The 26,327-nt window shown below is 36.7% G+C and overlaps 1 protein-coding gene across 10 annotated transcripts in view; it reads right to left on the bottom strand.

The window, feature by feature from the left end:
- NAV3 (neuron navigator 3) overlaps positions 1-26,327 on the bottom strand; it is a 773,874-nt gene that overhangs the window by 69,542 nt on the left and 678,005 nt on the right. For 6 of the 10 annotated variants that reach the window (XM_081822104.1, XM_081822099.1, XM_081822103.1 and 3 more), the window contains 8 exons: positions 22,577-22,709; positions 21,656-21,926; positions 20,008-20,716; positions 17,421-17,909; positions 12,978-13,019; positions 11,405-11,565; positions 5,365-5,553; positions 1,880-1,932 (listed from right to left, as the gene is read on the bottom strand). In XM_081822104.1, the coding sequence (XP_081678230.1) occupies positions 1,880-1,932; positions 5,365-5,553; positions 11,405-11,565; positions 12,978-13,019; positions 17,421-17,909; positions 20,008-20,716; positions 21,656-21,926; positions 22,577-22,709 (2,047 nt within the window). The remainder of the gene's footprint in view (positions 1-1,879; positions 1,933-5,364; positions 5,554-11,404; positions 11,566-12,977; positions 13,020-17,420; positions 17,910-20,007; positions 20,717-21,655; positions 21,927-22,576; positions 22,710-26,327) is intronic. The other 4 variants (XM_081822101.1, XM_081822102.1, XM_031027054.2 and 1 more) reach the window with 2 other exon arrangements.

The raw sequence follows: 26,327 nt of genomic DNA, 5'->3' as shown, positions 1-26,327 counted from the left end.
ACCTTCTCACGTGGTTTGACCACCTAATCCATTCTTCTCACACATAACACAAGGGTGTATTTCATTTCTAAATTTGGGCATATACGTATGTGTATATTAGTCACTTTACTTTCATCTCTGTTCACATTTCGTACCATATGGCTACTACAGTATTCCTCATTTATGCTTTCTGATTGACATCTCTTCTTATTTATTTACAATTATTTATTTATTTATTTATTTATTTATTTATTTATTTATTTAAGAGGGGGAGGGGCCAAAGGAGAGGGAGAGAGAAAATCTTAAGCAGGCTCCATGCCCAGCATGGAGCCCAATGTGGGGCTCGATTTCACAACCCTGAGATCATGACCTGAGCCTAAATCAAGAGTCGGATGCTTAACCGACTGAGCCTATCTACAATTTTTAAAATGTACCCCCTCTGTTCCCTATAAACCTGCAATATCCAATATAGTAGCTACTAGGCACATGTGCCTATTTAAATTTAAATTAATGAAACTTAAAAATTCAGTTCCTCTGTGACACCTGACATACTGCAAATCCTCAATAGCCACATGTGGCCAGAGGTTACTGTATTAGACAGCACAGCCATAGAACATTTTTATTATCCAAAAAAGTACTATTGGACTCTGGTTACATACGAATTGGCCATTTGTTTTCCCTTAACCCATGCTCCTTTTCTTCTTGAGTCTTTCTCAGGCTGCATGAAGGCAGTTTTATCCAAATACTGTTTTTGCATATATTTAAAATATTATAATCATGCTGCATCTTTGGATGTTATACAGAGACTTCAACCCCAATGGTTTAAGTCAGAGCATGTCCCCCTAACAAGCAGTGGCATCGGGCCAAGGAGGAGGGACACTAAGTGTTAACACATTTCTTTTATGTGCTTTTTTCCAAAATATTTCACCTTTCTCACTTCTCATCCATTCGCCAAAAGCAGTAAATTTAAACAATAATAGTGATTCCTTCATTTACAGAGTGTAATTAGCAAATTTAATCATTAAAAGGAGAAATTATGAGAAAAATATTGTCTTTCCCAGTAGTAGTCCGATCTTGAATAAAGGTCCAAAGCAGTAACTATGCAAGATGTGCTTATAAAAGGAGGGCCCTAACATTTAAACCTAATGAAATGAGTAAAACAATTAGTTTTGCCCATCATGCTTAATTGCTCAGTGACAGCCAAGACTGAACTTTTTATGACTCTTTCAGTACTGGACTAAGGATTATTCACAGCACTCAAGTCCCAGTGAAATTCAGTAAACTAAATAGACCTCACTCTTACCTAGGCATGAAGGAATCCTCTTATTAAATACAACTTCCTATAGATCTTTTTTGTTTTTACACATAGGGAAAATAAATTGAAAGCCTGCCATTTTTCTCTTTCAAGAAATAGTTTTAAAAACCACACTCTATTTCAGAAGATATGTTCTTTAAAAAATCTCTAGGCCTTTTAGGCCCTTACCCTTTGGCACAATCTTCTCAAAGACTGAACTTGAAAAATCAAAATAATAGAACGGAGAAAATACCATAGGACAATTGCCAGTCGTGGCTCAGAGACCCGAACAAGGAAAACTTGTCAATATCATAAATTTATGGTACAGCTCAGTACATGGGTTTGGGGATTCCCAGTCATACCCCCAGTAGGTCTTACAAAATTCAGTTTTTCATGCACTCACTGATTTTCGTAAGTACACGAGAGTCAAGCGGAGGCACATCTAAGTGGGCCACGGAGGCACTGGCCCAGCAGCACCTGCCAGCAGATGGGGTATTTGGGAGCTCAGCACACATTCTCTCCCTGGGCAACTTGTCAATATCAATCTACTGAATCACCTGCAGGCTTGGCAAAGGCAGAAGCTATATCTTCACAGCGGATACTTACTGTTGAGTAAAGAGAAGAAGTGCTGGAGACCAGTGATAATGAAGAGCCGTGAACTGGAAAAAGCAAAAAAGAACAAGAGGTGAAATAATGAAGTCTGCTCAGAAACAGCGCGTCTTTGCTGGAGAGTGGAGAATAGGGAAGCGGGGAAGTAAAATAATAACAGCTAGATACAACAATCGGAGGACAGTTCTGTGGTTATTTTCTCAAGGTCAAAATGTTGAGACATGGGAAGGTCCCAAATCTGTCCCCCTAAAATACCTCCTTCATCATGATAGAGAGAGGATTTGACAAACACAAGCCCTTCGAGCATGCTGTGTGCATATTTAAAGCTATAGTAAACTTCCACAGAATAAATTACCAGAAAATCATGGAAACCTAAAATAAAGTTGCCATAAACTTTAAAACTTAAAAAAAAAAAGCTTTATGTGTTTTATTTATTTAATTTCATTTTTATACAACAAAGATCCATTTTCACTGTTTTTCTCCATACACTTTCAGGGAAATAAGCATTTGATTGAACTTGCTATTTCAACATTATCTGTGATGAGTTGATTATGCTCTTTTAAATGGAGAATTATTGTTTCTTTTGTAGTTCTAGTCATAGAAAAAAATGTTTATTTCAAGGTGGTGTCTCACTGAAATTAAGAATGGAAATTGCATACTGTCTTTTATCGAGGTCTACCAAAATAGCATCTTAAACAATTGATAGACTGTTTTTATATTTTTGCATATCTAATATGTTAAGCCCAAAAGGTGGTAAAATTGTGCTTAATTATATTTGTAGAAAAGTCCTTCCTCTTTTCACTGTGGGGAAATGTAAAGTTATTTCTGCATATTCATCCATTCAACAAACATTAGTTGGGCCCACCCAATGTGACAGGCCCTTCCTAGATCCTGGGACTATAAAAATGATGACACAATCCCAGAAGCTCAAAAAAAAAGTAGAAAGGTATACAACTAAGAAGATAATTATAATAGAGTAATAAAAATACTCTCTAGAGCAATGCAAGGCAAGAGTACATGGGAGATGCTCACAAGCTGGTCTGGAGAGAGGATTGGAAAAGCTGTGTGGGATTGTGGCATTGTGGCTCAAAGGAAAGGGATGAATTTGAGGGACACTAGGAAGAACCTCTTTAAAACTGACTGAATATAAAAACGTGGGTCAAAAGAGGAATAAAGGACAACTCCCAGATTTCTAGCTCAAGCAACTACCACCACTCTGTGAGATGGGCAAAATGTTAGTCATCTAAAGAACACAAAACAAACAAAATCCCACATTCTTCCAAACTCTAATAAACAGTATGCACCAGTATGCACTAGGATTTTCAGCCTGGTGTACAGAAGACAGATGGACAATGAATCAGGAGATCCCATTTTTGGTTTGTTGCTGTTACTTACTATTTATAGGTCTATGACCTCCTAGTGTGTGGTTGTTTCTTTATCTTCACGGTGATCACTGAGCAGGGAGGGCATCAATAAAGCCCCTTCCATCTTGCTAGTTCAATAATCCCTTGGTTGTAGACCACAATGTAAGAATTATAATAGTTCCGTGTTCAATGTATGGGCATCAAAAAGCCATCTTGCCCACTCAGGCTGGTGTTCAGCAATTGAGATTATTTAAACCTCCTACACAGAAGGCCAGACTTTCCCAAGCATATGAAGAGCATTTTATCTGTAAATGAGGCACTCTAGATGAGCCATCAGTATGCTTAGCAAATTATTTTTACAGTATTATAATATGCCAGTCTGTGAAGAGAGTGATAGAACCATCTCAAAAAAGCAACGACTTTACATTTCCAATTAGTTCAATTTTGTCTATCTACTCTGCCACAATCAGCAGACTCTCGGGGTGTAATCCACTATTTGTCACAGTGAACTCAGTGGTTCGGTTAATATCCCAAAAGGTAGTGGCAATGATGGTCAACCGATTTAGTGCTAGCAGATGAAATGTACAGTAGTGGCCTGAAAACATGAAATCAATTTTCATAGCTATCTAAACTTTTAGTCAGAAGAGCCTTTAAGAGAGTAGGAAGGAGAAAAAGAAAGGAACAGAACTACTCCCTAATTTCATTTTCATGACAAAGCTGTGAAATTACAGATGCAGGAATTAGCACTGATAAAGTTAAGAAATTGACCCAAGTTCATACCACAAATAAATGGATGACCAGAGGCTTAAAACTTGATATGTTTCAAGATATGGAGTCCTTTCTTTTATACATAATTATTAAAGACTAAGATAGTTGGCTGATTTCATGTTGATGTTATTCTTTTTTAAAAAACTTTATTTTATTTTATTTAAATTCAATTAATTAACATATAGTGTATTATTAGTTTCTGAGGTAGAGTTCAGTGATTCATCAGTTGTATATAACACCCAGTGCTCATTACATCACATGACCTCCTTAATGCCCATCACCCAGTTACCCCATCCCCCCACCCCTCTCCCCTCCAGCAACCCTCAGTTTTTTTCCTAGAGTTAAGAATCTCTTATGGTTTGTCTCCCTCTCTGATTTCCTCTTGTTTTATTTTTCTCTCCCTTCCTCTATGCTCCTCTGTTTTGTTTCTTAAATTCCACACATGAGTAAGATCATATGATAATTGTCTTTCTCTGATTGACTTATTTCGCTTAGCATAATACCCTCTAGTTCCATCCACGTCGTTGCAAATGGCAAGCAATTGCACTACTAGGTATTTACCCCAAAGGTACAAATATCTGATTTTATTCTGATCAATTTAAACTTTTATGTTTACCTTTATTTTATCCTTAGCTGATATGCTTTGTAATATGTGTGCCACAATTTTCCTCTATGGATACATTAAAAAATAATTCATTAAATCAAAGAGGAAAATCTCTCAAATATTATCAAATTTCAACCTGTGGTTATACAGTTTTAAAAAATTACATACATTTGAACATCAATTAAGCCTCCTGAGTTTTTCAAATAGAACTTATAAAGTATTCACATAGAACCTTATTGCATTGGGTAAGGAAATGAAACTTATAAGGCAAAAAGTAGACATGATATGAGTTCTAATATGATATGATAACAGAAACCAACACCAGAGGGAGTTTCTGAGAATACAAGTTGGCAACGTGTGGTAGTTTCATAAGATAATTTTTCTGGTTTATGTATCTTTATGATTCTTTAACTGAGATGTCAAACAAAACATTGGCTCTGGTATTTGACACACCAGGGCAAATAGTCTCTAAAATAATGAGGATTTCTGTATGAGAACACTGGATTTGTTCTGAACTGTTCTACAACCAAGTATCAATCTAAACAATTTCTGGCATATTTCCAAATGCATAAAGAACCAGAAGGTAATGCAGACTAAAACTTCTTCAAGCTTCAGGGCTCCCTAAATGAGAGTTATACTTACTAATTTATTTACTCTTCAGGAATCCTTGTGATGGTGACTGATGTGACAGTTTTCACCTCTGAGTTAAATAAAGTAACTCCATCTTTATTTCCCCGTACGCCTACCTTCTTCCATGCTGTCTCGGAATGAGCCTGAATGACTGATGGCACGTGGCCTTTCTTCCAGAGACGTGGCACTCCCACAAAGCTGGGAGTCATCATAGAGATCGAAGGAAGAATCTTGGGCTGGGATGCTATTTGAGCGCATCATGCTGGGCCCAGGAAGGTTAAACTGAGACAGATTGGTTGGGCTCACTGAAAAACAAAACACACATAGCCTCATTATTCTGAGGCTTAGATGATGAAAATAGTAGGTTGCTGGACAGCGAGAATGTGATCCCAATTCTACGGAAACGTGAATTTAATGGGTGTCTCTATTTAAGGTAGGCTGACAGTCTGCCTCTGAAATGTTCAATAACAATTTCAGTGGAGTCCCTCTTTTCTCCTAACACTTTCATGGCCAGCAGTATGTCAATTTCTAAAGCAATATTAAACAAAGCCACCAAGCAACCTCTACTGTTCGTGCTAGAAATACAACAGCATGGCATATTCTGCTGGCGATTATGAAGAAAAGATTGCCTGCATAGAGTCTGTAGGTTTCTTCTCAAGAAGAATATATCACTTTAATGGAAAAAACAAAATAAAAAAGAAAGCACAAGAAATCTAAATGTCCCAAGAAGACCCTTTTGAAGCTTCCAGGCAAAGACTTTCATCGTTTTGAGTTCTGAATTTATGTAAGTTGATGGTCAGTACCATCATTATTATCAGTTAGTTATAAAAGAAGAAAATGAAATTTTTCTTTAAATGAAATGTAATATGCATGGTTTCTGTAGCTAATCAACAGGTTAATCACATTGAACTCTTTTCTACTGTGTCTAAGACCAGAGTACCACAGTGAGACTGTCAAATGTCACAAACCTCTTGTGTTTCCCAAGCAGTACCTCATGTTCATAATTTGAAATAAGAATTTATTTACTTAGTGCTTATTGCTGAAGAGTTCTAATAACACTCAACTTTTTAGGCCAACTGATAAACATGAATTTAAAGAAAGATGTGGTTGACTGAATGTACAACTGCTTCAGAAACAGTAGTCTTAAAATTTGGAATAAAAGCAAAGCACAAAATTGAGAAATATATATATTTATCACAAATGCTCATATTTAAGAAAACTAAGTTGTTACATGTGAGGAAGCAGGCAGGAACCTCTTAAGCTATCACAAAAGCTGTGGGTACTTTCAAAACCTTAGGGAATTTATGTCATTGGTTTAGAATGAGTCTGATTATCATTTCAAAATTTGCTATTTTTTTTCTTTGACACAGGCACTACATTTCTTTTTAATATAACGTCTGGCTTTCAAAACAATAGGAGGCATATATACTATGAGGCAAGTGAAAGGGAATGTCTCCTTTTTTCCAGGCACTATGCTGGATTTTTATAGGTATTGATGAATTAATATGCAGAACAACCCTCTGATAGAGCGGTTGTGGATTGGAATGAGAAAAAGGAAAGAAATACAAGATTTAGAATTATATCTGTGTGTGCATATGTGAAATACAATAAAAGGTGAAAGAAACTATGGATTTGTAAAGTGTGCAATCTGTTGGAAGGAACAAAGCCCTGAAAGAAGGAAAGAAAGAAGGAAAGAAGGGAGGGTGGGGAGAGAGAGACAGGGAGAGTGAGGAGACAGGGAGAGTGAGGAGAGAGAGGGAGGGAGGGTGAGAGAGATCTTTTAGGCACATTCCTTCAGCCAGCAGTGATTAATTCAATTTGATTGCTAACTGACTGACAATAGATACGCTGAAGGACATTCTAGACTTGAATGTTTATGTTTAGAGTACCTGGATTGGAGTAAATCATCCTTTCTATGTCCACAGTATGGATTGTCTCTTTGCTAAATGAATGAAGTATTCAACACATTTGTAAATGTATTATGTTAATATATGTATCTAGAGGCGAGAAGGTCATTTCATTCACTATTTGGCTTTGCGTAATGGTTGCAGAGCTATCCAAGTAAATTGTCCTTCTATAATTTCAAAACATGTGACTTAAATCATCCAAGAAATAATGAGGATTACAGTGAATTTTAAAGTGAATAGTTTGCATTTACAGACACTTTTGATAGCTTCTCCATTGAAACTATACCCATACTATTTAAGAATGTTCAGTTACATTAATGTCTATGACAGGTCTGCTTTTTGGGGGCTGTGGTTGAATAATAGAAAGATAAATATGGCATGGCCCTGACTTCAACAATGGCTACTAGCAGAGGTAACTGAAAGGTAGAAAAGTTAATATGTAAATAAATGAAGAAAAATTATAGGACAAAAATATGACAGACAAATAGAATTTCAGCAATGGTACACAAATTAGCACAGGGCTTCTAAACTGGCTTTGCTTTCCATTTGCTTCAGGCAAATATCCCAATATCTACCCTTCAGTTTTTTCATGAATTATAATTTTTAAAAATGGCAGAATAAATGACCTCTGGACTCATTCCAAGCTCAGAGATACAGCCAAATTTCTAAAAGGAGAGATATAGATATGACCATATGTTAGGGAAAAGGGGGCTGCTGACTTTAAATTATATTTCAGAACAAAACCCCTGTTTTTACTACATTAAATGTTGATTTGTGGGATTTGAGGAGAGTGGACCTGATAGAAATATGGAGTGGGTTTTTAAATACCTCAAGATCTCTCTTTGACTTTGCAACTATATCCAGACATATTAGCTAGTGAGTTTATGATATTGTTTTAAAATAAGAATATTCATATGGAAGCTTATTTTAACTTATTTTGTGGAATCTGGGACTATCACTAGGAACTAGGTAGCAATTCAAGAAAATTTTATTTGATTTTTTTTTTTAAAGAGGAACTTCCAAAGTGTGGTATTTCTAGATTCAGGTAGTTTCTGTCATGGGTGGGTTTAGAGAAGAAGCTAGAGATGTCTTAAGTATTTAACTAATAGTTGAATAACTGAACCAGAGATAGGTGTCTCCCATCTCTCAGGTTCTATGCTTTCATGAGTATAGAAGAAGGGGGTTAATTCTGAATAGCTTAAAAAGTGAATATGGAGAGAGGAGTAGAAGGGCATTCAAGGTGGAGGAACACTTGGACGCAAAAGCATAGAAACTTCCCCTATAAAGTTCTTTAAACAATACTCTGTATGCAAAAGGGTCCAACAAATATAAAGAACTCGTAGGTGAGAGGCTGATAGTAATACTTCTACATACTAACTCTTGCAGCATGATGAAAAGTGAAGCTGAGTAATTGTTGTCACTCATGGGAAGATGACAGTGAGTCTCACCAGGTTATGAGATGCCTCACAAGGGCAATGACCAATAAAGTTTCAAACAAAGATGTATTCTGTTTCCATAAGTTATATTCTGATTCACTTTCTTGAGTGGAATGTTTCCATTACAGGTATCATACATACCAGGAACTACCCACAAACCACAGCTTACTTTGGCAATAGCTTCATGCTACTCTACTGATAATGATGTAACTGAAGTGATCTTAAATTTCTGTTCGTTATACATTACTTTTTACAGTAATATTTCTAAAAATTATATGTATTAAGATATTTTAATAAGTAGAAAGGATAAAGAAAAAACACAGGTATTGCAATTGCTGAATGTTAGTAATAATCACTTGCTGATCATTCAGAAGAGATAATGATTAAATTGAAGACAAATGATGACCAAAGTGAACTGCAGGACAATGCTATCCATATTCAAGTTAAAAAATTCCATTTGATATATTTTTTAATTTAATAATAAAATAATCTTTAGTTATGATTACATTTTAATAGTACCCACAGTCTTGCCTAGTAAATATAAATTCAGGTGATCTGGAAATCAATAAAAAGGTGTTTTGGGTTTTTTTTTAAGATTTATTTGAGAGAGAGAGAGAGAGAGAGAGGGAGCTAGCACCTGAGTTAGGGGAGGGGCAGAGGGAAAGAGAGAGAGAATCCCAAGCAGACTCTGTGTTGAGTATAGAGCCCCATGCTCGATTTCATGAGCCCTGAGATCATGACCTGAACCGAAACCAAGAGTCTGATGCCCAGCCGACTGAGCCACCCAGGCACCCCAAAATAAAAAGTTCTAAAAAAATAATTTTCATGTTTTTAAAACTGGTCATTTTTTTCTTTAAAATAACACAGCATAGAGACCTCAGAACACCTGATTTGAAGCTATGTATGCTTATGAAATTTGGGTGGGCACATGAGAATGTGTCGACATGATCGGAAGGTCTTTCTTTATAAGTCCCAATGGGTGCAAATGTTGAAAATGATGGTGGAGGCAGTAAGGTCAATTTGAAATCCACTGCTATTGTCTCTGATAACATAAGGCATGCTTTCCAATAAAAATGATGAGGTAGCAAGGTCTATGAGGTCTTATACTCTCTTGAGTCTTGGTACACATAAGTTAGTCCCTCCATAATAAAACCTAGGTATTTTGGATCCATTTCACAGATGAGGAAATTGACTTTGTCAAGATCAGACATAGTAAGTGGTGAGCATTTTTTTCTAAATAATAATGGAACAGATGGATTTAATCAGAATAATATAAATGAGAAAATAATGGGATAAGGATTCAATTAGTCAAATTAATGTCAAGTATTAAAAAGATTGATAAGAGACATAAGATACCTAGCAAACTCAACATTTCAGGTGGTTTGGGTTTGTTTCAGATGTTGCATAAAATTAGAGTTTATTTCATATTCCTATGACTCTATAAAAAACATTTTCAATTTATTTTTTGAAGTGAAAATTTTAAGCTTCTTGCTATGTTTTATAATTACAATTCAAAGTAAGTAAAAACTATACCATCTGTTGCCATTATGAGACAAAGAAGTCCCTCACTGTGTAGATGCAGCAGCAAAAACTTGGTGTTTGATAGGGATTCATTAGCTCATATGGAACCATGACCAAAAAAATCGTTTTCCATTGCCAAAGTTTTAATCTGTAAAGCAGGAAGAGTTACAAGAGAAGAGAAAGAGCCGTGAGTGTCCTAAAGGGTTGAAAAAATTGAAAAGTCCAAATGATTGAAGAATTTGGAAAATCGGTGAGTCCATTACTAGACAAGATAATGAGACTACTTTATATGTGATTTTATAGAACAGAAATCTATTTTTAAAAGAATTGGATCTATTAAATTAGAACTGGCATGTTTAGACTTCTTTCATTACTTTGTCACTCTTCCCTATGTTTTCTGTGACATTTATACAAATGATTTTACATTTAATACAAATGATGCTAAGCACAAAGTAACGCAATGGCTAAATCTGTCATTTTTTTTTTCATTGCACTTATCCAAAAATGTTCACAGGGAATACTCATATTCATTTTAAGGAGAGTTTTGAAATGGTATTCATTTTGATCACCTGTAAAGAAGTGATCTTAAGAGTCATGGAGTTACTTTTTCCTTCTTCTTAATTATTTATATTTTGTTTTTCTACAAAAGTATGATAAATTTTGCTAAGGATTTAAAAAAACATCTTAAAGGACAAGGAGAATTTTTGTTGCTTTGTTTAATAGTTTTTTTTAAGACTTTATTTATTCATTTGAGAGAGAGAGTGAGAGAGAGAGAGCACAAGCTGGGGGAGAGGCAGAGGGAGAGGGAGAAGCACATTCCCCGCTGAGCAGGGAGCTGGATGCGGGGCTCGATCCCAGGACCCTGGGATCATGACCTGAGCCGAAGGCAGATGCTTAGCCAACTGAGCCACCCAGGGGCCCCTGTTTTATTGTTTTTTAAGAAGACTCTGAGAAAACCCTCTAGGCTTAAAGTCAGGTGTTCTGGGATCAATTACTGCCTCTGGCCCTTAAGAGTAGTGACCTTTTTATGAGTGAAATGACCTCTCTGTGCCTCTGGATCCTAGACTATAAAATCACAACAGTAGTACCTGTGTCAAGTTGTGGTCATGAGCATAAACTGCACATCATTTGCAAAGTATTCTGTGAATAGCCAGCCATTAAACAAATAAAAGGTACTCTTAAGGTGTCTCTATCTTTTCCTTAAGTGAACACATTTTATGGAGAGATCCCAGCGCTCCCGTGAGGGCAGGTGGTCAAAGGAACAAGATGAAATTGTGTTTAGAATATTTTACCCAGGTTGGAAAAGTGATATTTTCCTGTGGTGCAAGATGACATGGCGGAGGGGGAGAGCAGAGGGGACTGGCTGCCAGCATCCTGCAGCCCTCCAGTGGAATGGGAACGCAGCCACTCCTTGCCCTCTTCTTGGTTGGCCTGCCGAGATGATGGGGTGTATCTGCAAAACAGCACAGCTAAGACACTGAAGCACATCTATAAGGGCAAGGCAATACCAGGACAAGAAAACAATTGAGAGGAGCTTACTATTCAGACTGAACAACATTCTCAAACAGATTGAATCTAATTATAATTGCTTAGTTCTTCCAGATGATCTGACACCATCTGTGTGAATCTCACAGGAAAAAAAAAAAATAAAGGATTTTGAAAGGAAAATTATGCTTCTGTGAGATATGTAGTTGAAAATCATAAGCAATGAGCAGACAGCCAAGTTAATTGAGAAGGACTCAAAAGCACAGTGCTTGGAAGGATGTGAAGAGGGTGAAAGCACAGACTAAATATGGTAGACAGTGCTAGGCCAGGAGCCAAGGGAACTGGTGTGATGGCCACAGAAAAGCATAGGAAATGGAACACAAATTGACAGATCTTTTTTTTGAAAAAAAAAAAAAAAAGGAAAACATAAAAAAAAACCACCACATTTATTTGGTTAAAATGGCACTTGACATCATGTCTAGATTTTTTTAAAAAAGGAAAAAAATGGGTTCACTTTAGTGGAAAATAAATTTCTGAAACAAAATCTTGAAATGGAATAATTGCAAGCTGTTTGTTATTACTAAGGGACTGGCAAGAAAAAGGATAACAGGGAAAGACCTATTTGGCCAGTGCTCATTTTCACCAGAGTAAGTAAATTTTTAACATCAAAGAACAGTTAACTCATTAAGTTCATATGTGTTATACCTCTATTAGCAGTTCATTTTACATCCTCTCCTCAGATAAAAGTGTATAGTAAAGGAAGGCCATGGATTAAATTTTCATTTTAGTTTTTATGATGAACTAAATGATGATTTTGAGATTACTATGTTATACTAGATTAATTCGTATCTAAATTGACTAGCACTCCTGAAAAACTGAAATGAAAACTCTTGAGTGTTTACCAAAAGGATTCTTTAAAAATTCATACCTTAATTATAGTATTTGTCCTCTGATGATGAAAATATATTTTCTTTGATTCAAATTAGAGCATCCTTCAACCTTTCAACATTAACTGGCCACATCTGTAGACTATATGGGTTGAGGTTTTGCAAGCATATGCCTCCAAGATGCAAAAGTTAGGGAAGTTAATTTTATTTTAATTTATAGAAGTGAGTTCTGAAATCTACCAAAAATTGCTGCTCCCCAAATAATGATATTAGACTGGATTTAATTTACTTAGTCTTGACCTCTACTGGTATCTCTACCGGAGGCTTATCTCACCAACTCCTCAGGCCAGAGAAAATATCAGGGTTAAAAGTGATGCCATCCTCAACGGCAGATACTTCATTGCAAACAAACAAAGAAAGAGGGAGAGAGACAGCACACAAAGTTTACGTAACAACAGAGAAAGGCAGCAATTGTGCTGAAAGAAATATATACCTTAGTCCCTTTTTGGGTAGTGTATTTCTGTCAAGCTGCATGCTGTTAAAACAAAGAAAACCCCTAAGGACATAATGCAAACAAAACCTCCAAATTACACATTCAACAAAAATGGTTCTTTAAACTCCACAAAATAAAATTTTTGTAACACATATTTAATGCTTAACTTATTGGAAAAGGCCAATCAAAGGTGACCAGATGTCTATTGTTGTAACACATTTGGTGATAATTTAGTGACAGGATTATGAGCAGGTAGATTAAGTCATTTGTTGATATAATTCCCCTGTAGGTTCTATTTACCTACCGCTATGGTAGTTTTTGCTTCCCTGTGCAACTGATTAGACTTTCACTGTGATTTCAAAAGCAGGAGAGTCATAGGTGGAAATCAGATAGATCTGCTCTCCCTGAGTTAAAGTGACAACTTCTAATGGGCAGAGGAGATATAAAACACCTTTTAATACTTAATTTTTGTATTCATATTATTTTTAATAAAAACAAAGGCAGATCTATTCCATTTGCATAGAAGAGAAAAAATAATATATAATAAATACCTGCTTGACACGTAACGTTTCTGGTACCATTTATTTAAATATTTAATAGAATTGAACTATGCCATCTTTTGGAAATTCGAAGTTAGGTATTTAAAAGGTTATAAGTTTTATCAGTCTCTATTTTAAAGAATTCTCAACTGGTCATAGAAAGGGATGAAAGGATGTGTCTGGAGAAAATGAGAAGTGGCCTCTCTAAAAATAGAAGAGGGTGTCAACAGCTAAGTGGGACAAGTCTACGGTTTCTGTTATAACTTCTGGCATGTGAACAACCAAAGAATACAATTAATTTGAATTTGAAGAATGATAGCTCTCTTCCAGTAGAACCTCCAATGATAAAAATAAATACACAGGATACGCATAATGGGGATGATATAACACAAATGCAAACACATTGACTTGAAAATTAATCACTCAAAACCAAAGCTAAAATGTTTTCTTCTATGTGTACTCCATTATTTAGCACTGCAGTAGAAAGCAACCAAAGATATTATATGACTTTATTTATTGGGAATGTCCACATAAGGTAATTACTCTGCTATGTAGACGCCAGTTCTAGTACACATTTTGACTAAATAAGGTTTTTTAATACTGTGCATAAGCAAACAAAAAGGAATCAGATTGAACAAATAGGAAAAACCTATAACTATGAACTACAGTTGTGCTAAAGCATTCACAGGGTCACCAGCCATTTTAAAGATTATCTTTTTCATGCGTGCAGATTTATTAAAGCATCGTTTGCCAAAATTATCAATTGTATAAAGTGCACATGTTTATATCACGCAGAGAATTTAATGAGAGAAAAATCAGAATACATTTAAATTTACCGATATGTTAAAACTCTAAGTAGAAATATCTGTTTGACTCCGGAAACTAATGGTTTTATACCGTAGACACTTTCCACACACCCTGAAAGGTCACACACTCTTATGCTTGCAAGGGCCAGGCAAGCAGTGGCAAGGAGGGAGAGGGGGATGTCAGGCAACAGTCTGAGGAGGTCAGGCCCTGTCTGTCTAAAGCCAACAGATGCTCTGCAGGATTGTGAAGGCAGGGTTCCTCGATCTGATATTTCCAAACAAGCCAGCAATTTGTAAAGTTGGTTACTACTCTAGATGATTTTTAAAGTTTGGTTAGGTTACAAAAAGCAAAACAAACTAAACAAAATAACTGGGAACTGGTTATGGCTCAAGGGTCACCAATGATTTGGAGCAGCTAGAGGGAAAATTACTGAAGAACTTTTTGTGGTTATTTATTATTTCATGACATTTTAATGAAAAAGGAATTTGAACAAAGTTAAAATCTATTTAACTATTGATTCAATAATATTAAGATACGAATGTATCGGTAAAATATTTTGAAATTGTAGACAAACGGGTAAGTCGCGAACTTATACACATCTCTATCATATCACTTTAATTACTTTGCTTACAATATCTACACGTTAGCACACCCTCTGTCAGGTATGGCTCTTTGGTTTCCTTAGCATTCCCAACATTCCGCTGACTGCTTAATTCTAATTAAGCCCGGATTTCTGATAGGATCTTATTTCCTCTTCAATAGATCATAAACTTTCTTGAATGTACTTAAAGGATTAGAATAAATTGCTACTGCCTGCAATTTTGTTCCCAAGAAAGAAAAAGTACAACCTCTCATATCAAAAATTATTTTGATCCAGTAATTTCCTGGAACTAATTAATATTTATATCATATATTATACCTATGAAAGTATTTTATTTTTCACACACTTTAATATTCACCAATACATTTCACTAAGAATCAAGGGCAAAATATGCATTTATTTTAAAGTAGCCTAAGGTTTACTTTAGAAAAATTGTTTATCTGGCTATTTTTAATACTGGAACACTCCCATTTGTAAAGCCAGCCTATTTCAAAAACTGATCAACAACAAGATTTGCTTAAAGAAAAAAAGTGACTACATATTTGCCAGTGTATTTCTAAGGGAAAATGTATGTTGACTTCTGCTAAAATACAGGTAAAGTAAAATATTAACACTGTATTTGTATCTATAAAGCTCAATTTTATACTCTGGTTTGATTTGAAGATTACTTGTTACAAATAGTTACTTGTCTACTTTTCTGATTTTTTAATATCTGAAGACCAGAGAAATAGGTTGATGGCTAAATGGTCAACTTATTGCAGCCATACTGGTGATTAAAAAAACCAGTAATTTGGAGGGTGACTTGGGTTAATAAATAATGACCTATTTGCAGTGTGGTTATGAATTGTTATTTGGATTCCTCGCATATCAGTATACAATCAAAGATACATTAAAACTACAGGTTGCTAACAGATTTTCAATAGAATTGGATTTACTTGTTATAAGTCTTGAAAATGACATATTGAAGGTGCCCATTTACCTTAAAGTGTGGAAACTCAAATCCGAGGTGCCGTAGGAAGCCTAACTTCTGAGATAAAAACTTAAATGAAATAGTACTTACAACCAATGTTTTCGTGTATGTAGTTGGTCTTTACGTATGCTATCTATAATGACAAAACTAGAGGGGACATGGATACAAACACCTACACGTTAGTCTCTATCTCCCCAGCTGTTTGTCTTGTGTCTCCTGGCCCAGTTTTTTGTTCATGAAGAAAAATATTATTTTGTAATTAGCAGCCCACCATAAGAACTATCAAGCATAAATATTTCAGTTCAAACATGCTTTTATCGGGGGTTGTCTCATGGGCATGGCTGTCCGTGTCCATGAGGGGGCTGGGAGGTACAGTGGGATGGAAGCGATGGTTTGCATTTCATGAAGGCAAGAGAAACGGAAGAGCAACGGGAAATTTTGGGTTAGGGGACAACTACTGCAATGTGGTGAGAGTCTAGGTAAGAGCTTTAGTCGGTGTTTTAAAAACGAATCTGCGAGTAAAGCTGGAAGTCTAGAGAAGAGGTGATATGTCATCCTCAGTAACAGACTGAACAAAAGCTTAGGGAACGATACCAGGCATTTTCAGTGGCCAGTGGTGCTTCCACAAATAACACAACTAAGGCTTGTGGCCAGGAGCATTTTTAAAAGCTTTAGGTGTGTCAGGAAACAAATAACATTAAGTTTATCCGGGAAAAGAGGCAATTTCAGGACATTTCCCAGGGGGAAAGAGTTAGTACCAAAATGCCTGAGAAAGGATTTCTGGGGTGAGAGAATCTAAAGGCATTTTGGTTAACAGTGACACTTTCAGGTAAGTATATTCGGTAAGGAATGCCTCTTTATGTTTTTCATTGTAAGTTAAAAAAAAACAACACACACAACTGCTTAAACCAATGGGAAACACCTTGTAATATGATTTATTTTCAAGGGCCTATTAAAAATATCACTGGTGCTATTAATTTTCTCTAAGAATTCGTATCTGACAATTGACTTTTTTTCCAATTCAACTAGGATTCCCCAGTGATCTTTTTGCTCTTTTCCTACAGAAGTGCTAATAAAGCAAGCTTAACATATTGCTCAGAGCATAATTGTAGAACCCATTTAAATATGGTCTTTAAAAAAGCTCAAATTATCATAAGGAGCTATGTCGTCTTGGAGCTGAGGCCAGATCATTAACACGTCTTGAGAAGACATCATTTAATACACAAACCCATGCTTTGAATTTCATTCCAATTGCCTGTTTGGTACGTATGTACACATTCATATTAAGAAACTTAATTATACAATTATCCTATTCTTCATGGCTTTTTTTTTTTTTTTCTTCTACGAACTTGGTAGTAAGAGCAAACAAAAGGCCCGGTCTCCTTAATCTTCTATCCCTTCAATTTTATGTTCCTTTGCAGAGTGGCATTCCCACTGACATCAAGGGAATCTGGTGGGGGAGGAGGGTAGGCACAGCGTGGGGAGGATGGGGTGAACGCTTCACCGATGCCTCTAGGAAAGCTCACCTTTCTGAGAGAGTAGATCTCACACTACCCGTTCTCATGAGCAGGCTCTGCACCTCGTGAGTGCCTGTGGTCAGTCCAGACAGGGAGCCATGATGGCTGAGGGGGAGGTCAATAGACTCAGAGCTCGTATGGAGGCTAGTCATGGACTGGTAACTCGGAGTGTCCTTGCTGCCGGCAGAGGAACTGCTCAGATTGGCAGCCCACACGAGACCACCTGATGTGAAAGAGTGGACCGACGCCGGGCTGGAAGCCAACGAGTGACTTAAGCTTATAACGTCTGTAGGTAAGTCTGAGGGCTTACTGAAGAGAGGGCTGCTGCTGCCGCTTAGCCCACCAGCACTGCCCATGCTGCCCGTACCGGACGATGGTGATTCCAGACTGCCTTGCCGCGCTAATGTGGTACTAGGACTGGGCATTACTGAGGAGGATTTCACACCCTCAGTATTAGGTGCAGAGGCAGATTTGCCACCTGCCTTGGCACCAAACAACCTAAAAGAAAAACAAATAACAACTTCAGTTGTTCCGAGAGACTAATATCCACATTTAATATTTAGGGTTACAGTACACACAGCCAAGCGTGCTTTGGCGTACCGAGCTACCGAGCACTTCCCGTCTCTGCGTTAATGAACTTTATAAGCTCGCGCTTCTTAATCTTGTGCCAAAAAATCTCTCCTATCACCATACGGGTAAGTCGGTACTGGCCGCCACCCAGGGGGTGGGGGGAAAGGGGCAAAACAAAAGCAGATCACACATGAACAGCCTTGGCTTTCACAGAGTAAGTGATCACGAGAATCTTTCCAGAGAGAATTAAAGCGTCTGAGCACACTTGCTCTTACCTATTTACAGATCCATTATAATGAAACAACTTCTACGCATTCGGTATAGAACACTTAAAATTTGTTTCTTTTCTTTCTTTCTCGTTCTTTCTTTTTCTTTCTTTCTTTCTCTCTTTCTCTCTTTCTTTCCTTTTCTTTTTTTTCATTGTAACAGTTTAACTAAAAGGAATGCTTAAGGCAAGGTTTAGGAGGTTATGTTACATATCTGGTGGCCTGAGTGAAGGTCAGAGGGCAGTTGGTTAGAAATAAGATTGGACACTGTTGGCAACATGTTCATTGGTGTGCATTTCCTCAAGAAAGACCAAAGGTTTTATGTCAGTTGCCAGTGCTATTCAAGTACATATTTATAATAGTGATTTGATACATAGTTGGTGCTAACTCAGATGTTGGAGTTCAGTTCAGAAAACATTTTAGTTTTGTAAATGAAGCAGATGATATAATCGAATTTATGTAAATATGGAAATAAAGTGATATGAAGTAATGGCGTAATGATTACTAACTAATTAAGTTGCAATGAAATCCATATTTCCTAGAGTGAAATATTTCATGACGAATATGAGAAATTGTTTCATAGGTAATGGGCCACTGGAGGGCACTATTGGCTTTTATTTAAGCAACAGAAATAATTAACTCCCACTGCAAGTCATTATTCTTTCCAGTGAGAATCAACATTACAAAAAGCCAGTTTTTCAGAATTAATATTTCTACTGAGGAATATAACCTCTCGGTTTTCAAACAATCATGTATCTGAGATTGCTTGAAATGCAAATGTTTCAAGGCCCTTTATTTCCCAGTTATCAAGGTTCTTGGTTTATTCATTGTAATAAAAACAAACATTAAAAATACTTAACATGTAATGGACTATAAATCATACTCTACCATTTCATAGATGAGGAAACAGACCCAGAGAGGTTTAACCATTTGTCCCAAGTCTTTAACGCTATGTATTTTCCTGCCACTTAAAATATATTAGTATTTAAAAACAAGGATATCTCACAGCAGAACTCTACGTATTTAGTACCAAAGACAGTCCCTATATAGAAGCCAAGTTATGCTGCTTATCAGAGTCCTTTCAAAGAAAGCTGATGAAGCTACAAAATCTCGTCCATTCCTGAGTTATTATCCTATATGAAGCATCCAAATGTTTTCAAATTCTGTCCAGGATATCATACCTTGATTTTCCTTAATACGTTAAGATATGGTACTGCATCAATCTGTCCAATCTAATCTCTGACAAGGAAAACAATTTCATCTACATTCATGATCACTGACTCCCTAAGAGCCAGCAAGATCATAAACACTGGAAATGAATACCCATAGTCACGAAGACCTATTTTGTTTTATTTTTAACTGTGGAAAGGAGAGATGGAAATCTATGGAAATTTTACAAGCGATTACTTTATTTTATCACTACCCCTCAGTGTTGCCATCTGCTTTTAAGTTTCTTATAAATGCTGTTTGTGTTGCTAATATTAGAATGACAGTGGGACTGAGAAGTTTGAGCATTTCTCACAATGAACACCATTTTTGTCCCCCAGCTATCTGTAAGATCAGCTTTTTAAAACTCATGTACTCAGAAACTAAAAGATGCTAAGATATATGAACCTTAGAACATATATTTAGGGCACATATATATATTTAGGATATAGGATTCAGGACACACACAGATTATTTATATTTATGAAACGGTTCTTGTGTATCCTACAGTATAGCATTTTCTATTTTCCCTGCATCATTTCACACATTCTTACCTTCGAAATGTAGGTGAGGCAATGTCAGGATACTTGGATCCTGGCTGCCTGAGCCCTTGGGTCCCACAGGCACTGGCAGAGGTGGGGCTGGATTTGGGGGAACCTGACAAAGAAACGCTCTCGGAATCTGAGACAGCTACTTTTTCCTTTTCCTTGTCCGTCTGGTTGACAGTGACGGGGCTCGAGCGCCCTGACCCAATCTTAGTGGGTTCTCTGAGTTTCGAGGTGGAGGCACCAGCCGACTTGCTGCTGACGTTGGAATCAATACTGCTGGTGCTGGACCGGTGGCCGCCTCGGCCGGGGATGCCGCTGGTGCTGGATTTTGAAGGGCGGGGCAGGCTGCGGTACTGGAGGGAGGTCTTGGAGCTCACGTGCAGCACACCATCATCCTGATTCTGGGATCCGTCCAGACTGGTTTTTCTCCCTGCATTTGACTTCCCACCAATGGCAGCAGATTTGGGAATTTTACCCAGGGTGGCCGACCCACTTGTTATTGTCGCTCCGCTGCTTGTGATCATAGTAGATGACCCCACTCCGCTTGGTTTCTTAAATCCAAAAGAGCCGGGAGCAGTGGATCTTCCAATGCCTGAGGGGGGCTTTTTCCCCTCATCTCCACTGCTTTTGCCTGCATCTGAAGGAGACCTCTGTAGAGACGATCCTTTCAGGGGAGTTTTGCCTTTCTCAGAAGCTTTGGCATCATCAGTTTTCCCTAACGAATGAGAAATACACAAATATACATGCCTGCACATTTTGATTAACACAGTAATTCTTCTTCAAACGACATGTAAAAATGTGAATACATCTTTATATTACTTCAGTTCCTAACTATTTAGATCTCAATAGGTATGTGCTTTAGTATATTGAGAGGATTGCGTACAAAGCTCTAAAAACATGGTTCTTAGAGGAAATGTGACGAGTAATGAAGGAGATAAAATGAAAGCACATATTTTTGCAGTTTGTTACTGTCTTATATCTCACAACTCTCTTCCTTTATCAGGATAGCACTTAATCTTATCAAGCTAAGTGCTAGAAAAAGAATTCATTTGAATATCTAGTAAGATGCTTCTATTTAGAGTCCCCTGGTACAACACTACTTAAGTGGCACTATTTAAAATTAGGCATCATTTTAAAAATAGGGAAAGAATCTTAAAAAAAAAAGATGGTACAATTTGGCAGAAGTCTTTCACTCTCTTCTTTCATAAAGTATAATTCACAAATGATGTTTCAAATCTCCAGCATTCCAACCCATTACATTAGTGTGATTACTCTTGCCTCTCAGTGGTGGTAGTGAAAATCAGTGGCATACTTAACATAAATATTCCAAACTTTCATAAGGAAGGCAGAAGGAAAGCAATCTTATTTTTATTAAGCAGACTTCTTTTATTTCCACATGAACAGAAATAACTATGGCAGAATAAAGACATTCAATAGCCCCAAATTATAATGGTGCTCTCTGGAGAATGCCTAGATTGTTACATTCATGTGGACTTACATGGTAAAGTGTGTGAAATTTACATGGGAAAGAATAACTACACAGAGAAGAATATGATTTAATTAAAAATAAAGCTATTATTAAAGAGAACAAAGATGGAATGGAAACCATAAATTAAAACACTTTTGCATAACAGCTGTGAAGTGACAAGCCTACCCGGGGTCTTGAGTGCACTCGTTCCAGGTTTCTGTCTAGATGGCGCTCCTCCTTGGGCAGACATGCCCCTCCTCCAGGAACCTGTCTGTGAGATGGACAGGGAAGCTTTCTGCCCTGTCTTCTCGGGGTCTTCAGGAAGTCCGGAGGAAACACCCTTCCACTTGCCAGCGCCATCCCCATGGCTGTCGAAGTCCTCTTCTGTTTTTTTCAGCTCCTCAGTAGTATCCCACGTCTCGTCTGTTGTAGAACGTTTCTCTGAATCTGTCTTCAGCTATGAGGAAAATATTACAAAGAAACTTTGGGCAGAAAAGTCTATAAAGTGTGAACAGGTCTTGGAATGTACCTTCAGATAACTGGTTAAAAAAAAAAAAAAGCAGCACTGATTTATATTTGAAAAGAATTCCAAAGACTCCTATTTTTATCTATGTCTTCATTTAAGTTTCATTAATTTTAGCCACATAATTCTCACTTGCACATATTAGAGAATGTCAGAATAAATATGTGCAGAAAACCCCAATTAAATACTATATAGCAGAAGGAATTTTCTATGTCAAATTTAACAAGGGAAAGGAGGACAAGATAAAACTTAATTATCTAATATTCATTCTTGATTTACCATTTCTCAAGAGATGTAGTAATTTATTTCAGAGATCAATATAAAATTAATCAAGAACTATCTAAAATGAGACTATTAAAATAATTTTCAGGGTTAAAAATATCAATGTTATAAAAAGAGATATGGTACAATAAGTCTTTCTGGGTTGGCTTGTAATCAATAGAAAAAAATACACATACACAAGCTGCTTCTGTTTATACAATTATATCAGATTCAGAGGCCGTGCTATATTTTAATCTAAGATAAAATAGTTTGAGGAAAAAACCCGGGAGAAGCACTGGAGAAAGAAAGCAGGCAATTCTCACCTGGGTGCTCTTCCTGGAGGGGACAGTGATGTTGGAGTAAGAGCTGACCGAGGACGTGGTGTTCAGGTCGTCGGTGCTGATGTTATCAAGGGTGTCACTGAGACCACTACTCACAGAGCTGCTGTCATCCCAGCTAAAGGCAAGACACACAGCATCAATGAACCAAACACAGGATGCACAAGACAAGTCGCCTATATTTCCATGTAACATTTATCATGTATTGGGAAGATAATCCTCATTTTTTTACTCTCATGATGAAAAAGTATTGACTTTCCATTTTAGGAAAATCATACTAAATAAGAATTGAATGCAGGCCTGAGGATAACCTTATCTGATATTTGCAAAGAATCAGTGTCTAGTGCAGGTCTAGGCTCCAGGGGAGTATCTATAAAATGAATGAAAACATTGCTACAGATACTGCATGGTATCAGGAAAGAATAAAACCACCAATGACTTCCCCCTTCCCCCCCCCCCATCCCCGGATAAAACAACATAGCATATAAGAATTCATTCTTTGTTCTGAAAGTTAAAAAAAAAAACAAAACCAACAGCTGTTCTTTAGTTAGGAATCAGAAAGTCATTCTTCGTTCTTTCTCCTACCTTAGTAGCTACTAATGATTCACCAACTCTTGAACTTTGAGTTTCATTTCTATTGTATCATCACTCCTGCCATACCTCACAGTTTCTGGCCTGGACAATAAAGAATAACCTCTTATTTGGCCTTCCTGACTTTAGTCTTTCTCAATACAACTTTATTGCTAAATTTGGGTCAGTGATGAAAATGATCAAAAATTCACATCGGGCCATCTCACTTCGCTTCTTCAGAGACTTCTCTTTATCAGAGCCATAGATTCCAAAATAGAATTCACCTGCCTCACAGGAGGAACAAGGCAATCCACCGGGGCATAAGAAAAAATATTTGAAATTCTGAATATATTTGTTTTTAATCTAAAGAAGAAAAAATAAAATAGGCTATATTAATATTCATGTACAGGCTAATGTGTGCACTCTCATTTAGTCAGTGCGTCAGATGATGCAGAAGTAACATAGGATAAGCAGGGTAACTTGAATGAGAATGGCAGCTTCACAGTTCAAAGGGGTGGGACACAGTTCTCTCATTTACTGGCTGGTTCTCAGTCTATTGTGATGTACTGCTGCTTACCTGTGCTCGGTTAAACAAATTCATGCACATGGGATACATATATTAGATACAGACAAAAGTTAAGCTTCATAAAATGGATAAGTGCCATTAAAAACCTAGTGCAAACAATCCATACATTAAGAGAATATCCTTAATGAAAGCATAAGCAAACCACAGAGGAAGAGTGGTGAACTGATAGTTTGCCTACTCTGGTATGTGTGCTTTATGAGTTGTATCATAAATTCAAAATAATAGTGATATGCTGAGATCACATATGAAACCAATAAGAAATGCAATTATCAAGAAGAAAATAAAATTTGAATTTATAGCAAATAGTGTTAATAATGATCCCTCCCTAGCTGTATATTTTGTTTGTAATATTAGCGACTGATAGCATAATCCAATTAAAAGTGGGCAGAAGATGTGAAGAGACATTTCTCCAAAGAAGACATGCTGATGGCCAACAAAGACATAAAAAGATGCTCATCATCACTTATCATCAGGGAAATGCATATCAAAACTACAATGAGATATCACCTCATACCTGTTAGAATGGCTAAAATCAACAACACAAGAAACAACAAGTTTTGACAAGGATGTGGAGAAAAAGGAACCCTCGTGCACTGTTGGTGGGAATGCAAACTGGTGCAGCCACTCTGGAAAACAGTATGGAGGTTCCTCAAAGAGTTAAAAATAGAGCTACCCTACGCCAAGTAAAATAAGTCAGAGAAAGACAAATACCGTATGATTTCACTCATATGTGGACTTTAAGAGACAAAACAAATGAGCAAAGGGGGAAAAGAGAGAGAGATTAGAGACAGACAAACCATGAAACAGACTTTTAACTATAGAGAGCAAACTGATGGTTATCAGAGGGGAGGTGGATAGGGGTACGCATGAAACAGGTGATGAGGAGTAACAAGGACACTTGTGATGAGCAGCAGGTGATGTATGGAAGTGTTGAATCATGTACTGTACACCTGAAACTAATGTACCACTGTATGTTAACTAACTGGAATTAAAATTAAAACTTCAAAAAACCGTAATTTTCCTCAAATTTTAAAATCAAGCATTATTTCTCTCTTCTTCCTCTGGATTCCAAAATCTTCCTCCTAATACTGAAACTGCTTTTAGAAAGGTCAATAAATCCATGAATTGATTTATGCTGTATTGTCGCATTTATCACCTGTTATATCCATTTTTTGTGCCTTTCTATATCCTCGATCATCATCTGGATTACCTGAAGTCAGGGGTTGTATTTGATTTATCTTTATAATCCTAGCATATACCATGGTGTCTACTGCTAAATAGATGACTAGTAGGTGTTTGTTAAATAATGAAACAATTTTACTTTTGAAAATGCTGCTTCTATCCAGTAATGTTAAGTTAAATTGAATCCAATAATAAATGTAGACTTTGAGAAAAATTTGTTCAATATATTTCTTTGCTAAACAAACTTAAAGGGACAAATTTTGATTGATGACATTATTTTCCTAATCTATCCTGTGATTTTTGACTTTCATCTTTGATTCTGTGGATACCAGAATTCTCCCTGGCTAGGATGCAATTAATCTTGTTTATTATGGGACACTTCAGTTGAAAAAGCTTCATAAAAATAGGGTTTTTTACTGAAAAAAAAAGATAATTTACTCACATAACTCTGAGGTCTCAAGCCTCATCAATATATTTTCTTCATCCTTTCATTTTTAATTTCATTAAGATGTGTTAAGAATTCTTGATGATATTCTTTATAAAAGGGGAACTCTTTTTCTCCTCCAAGTTACAGATCTGTCACTCTGCTAAATTTTTCTCAACAATCTAGGACAGCTCAGTACATTACAAATCTGTGGATCTTATCCACATAGATTGCATTTACACATTGGATTGTTTCCAGTTTTTAAATACTATGAATAAAACTGTTAAGAACATTCTCATATATTCTACTTATGTGACATTTTAGAACAGGCAAAACAACAGATATGTAGGATGATCAGCGATGGCCAGTGGTCAGAAGTATGCCAAGATTTGTAGTGGCCATACATGACTTGACGCTTATATCGAAACTCAGAACTGTAGGGAAAAAATTATTACTCTGTTAAAAACCAAAAATGTAGCCAGTTAGCCTGTTGGCAAATTACAATTTAGGTATACACTAGATAACTAACTATTCCAAGAATAGAATGATTTTTTGGCATACCTTTTATGGTGTGTATTTAAATGTTCAATAACTCAACGGGGCTAGGGATCTATTTTATTTATCTGGTCATGCATTTGAAGCTGGGACCTCCATATGCACCTCTGGATTCAAGCAGAAGTAGACCTGCTTGAAAACAAATGTATTATATATTCAACGTCTTCTTTTTCTTCCTGCTTTTTATAATGAAGAATTCTGAAATATTGACTAAATTATTATTATTATTATTAGAGAGAGAGAGAGCAGGGGAAAGGGAAAGAGACTCTTAAGCAAACTCCATGCCCAGCACAGAGCCCAACACGGGGCTCAATCTCACAACCCTGAGATCATGACCCGAGCTGAAATCAAGAGTCAGATGCCCAACCAACAGTTAAAATAAGTTTGCAGATTTAAAACTAATTCCAGAGGAAAAGGCT

This window comes from Leptonychotes weddellii, chromosome 5, assembly GCF_054177405.1.
Source record: "Leptonychotes weddellii isolate Sample4059 chromosome 5, ASM5417740v2, whole genome shotgun sequence".
Taxonomy (NCBI): Eukaryota; Metazoa; Chordata; class Mammalia; order Carnivora; family Phocidae; genus Leptonychotes; species Leptonychotes weddellii.
The sequence above is the reverse complement of the archived record's forward strand: the minus strand, read 5'-3'. Positions and strand labels throughout refer to the sequence as shown.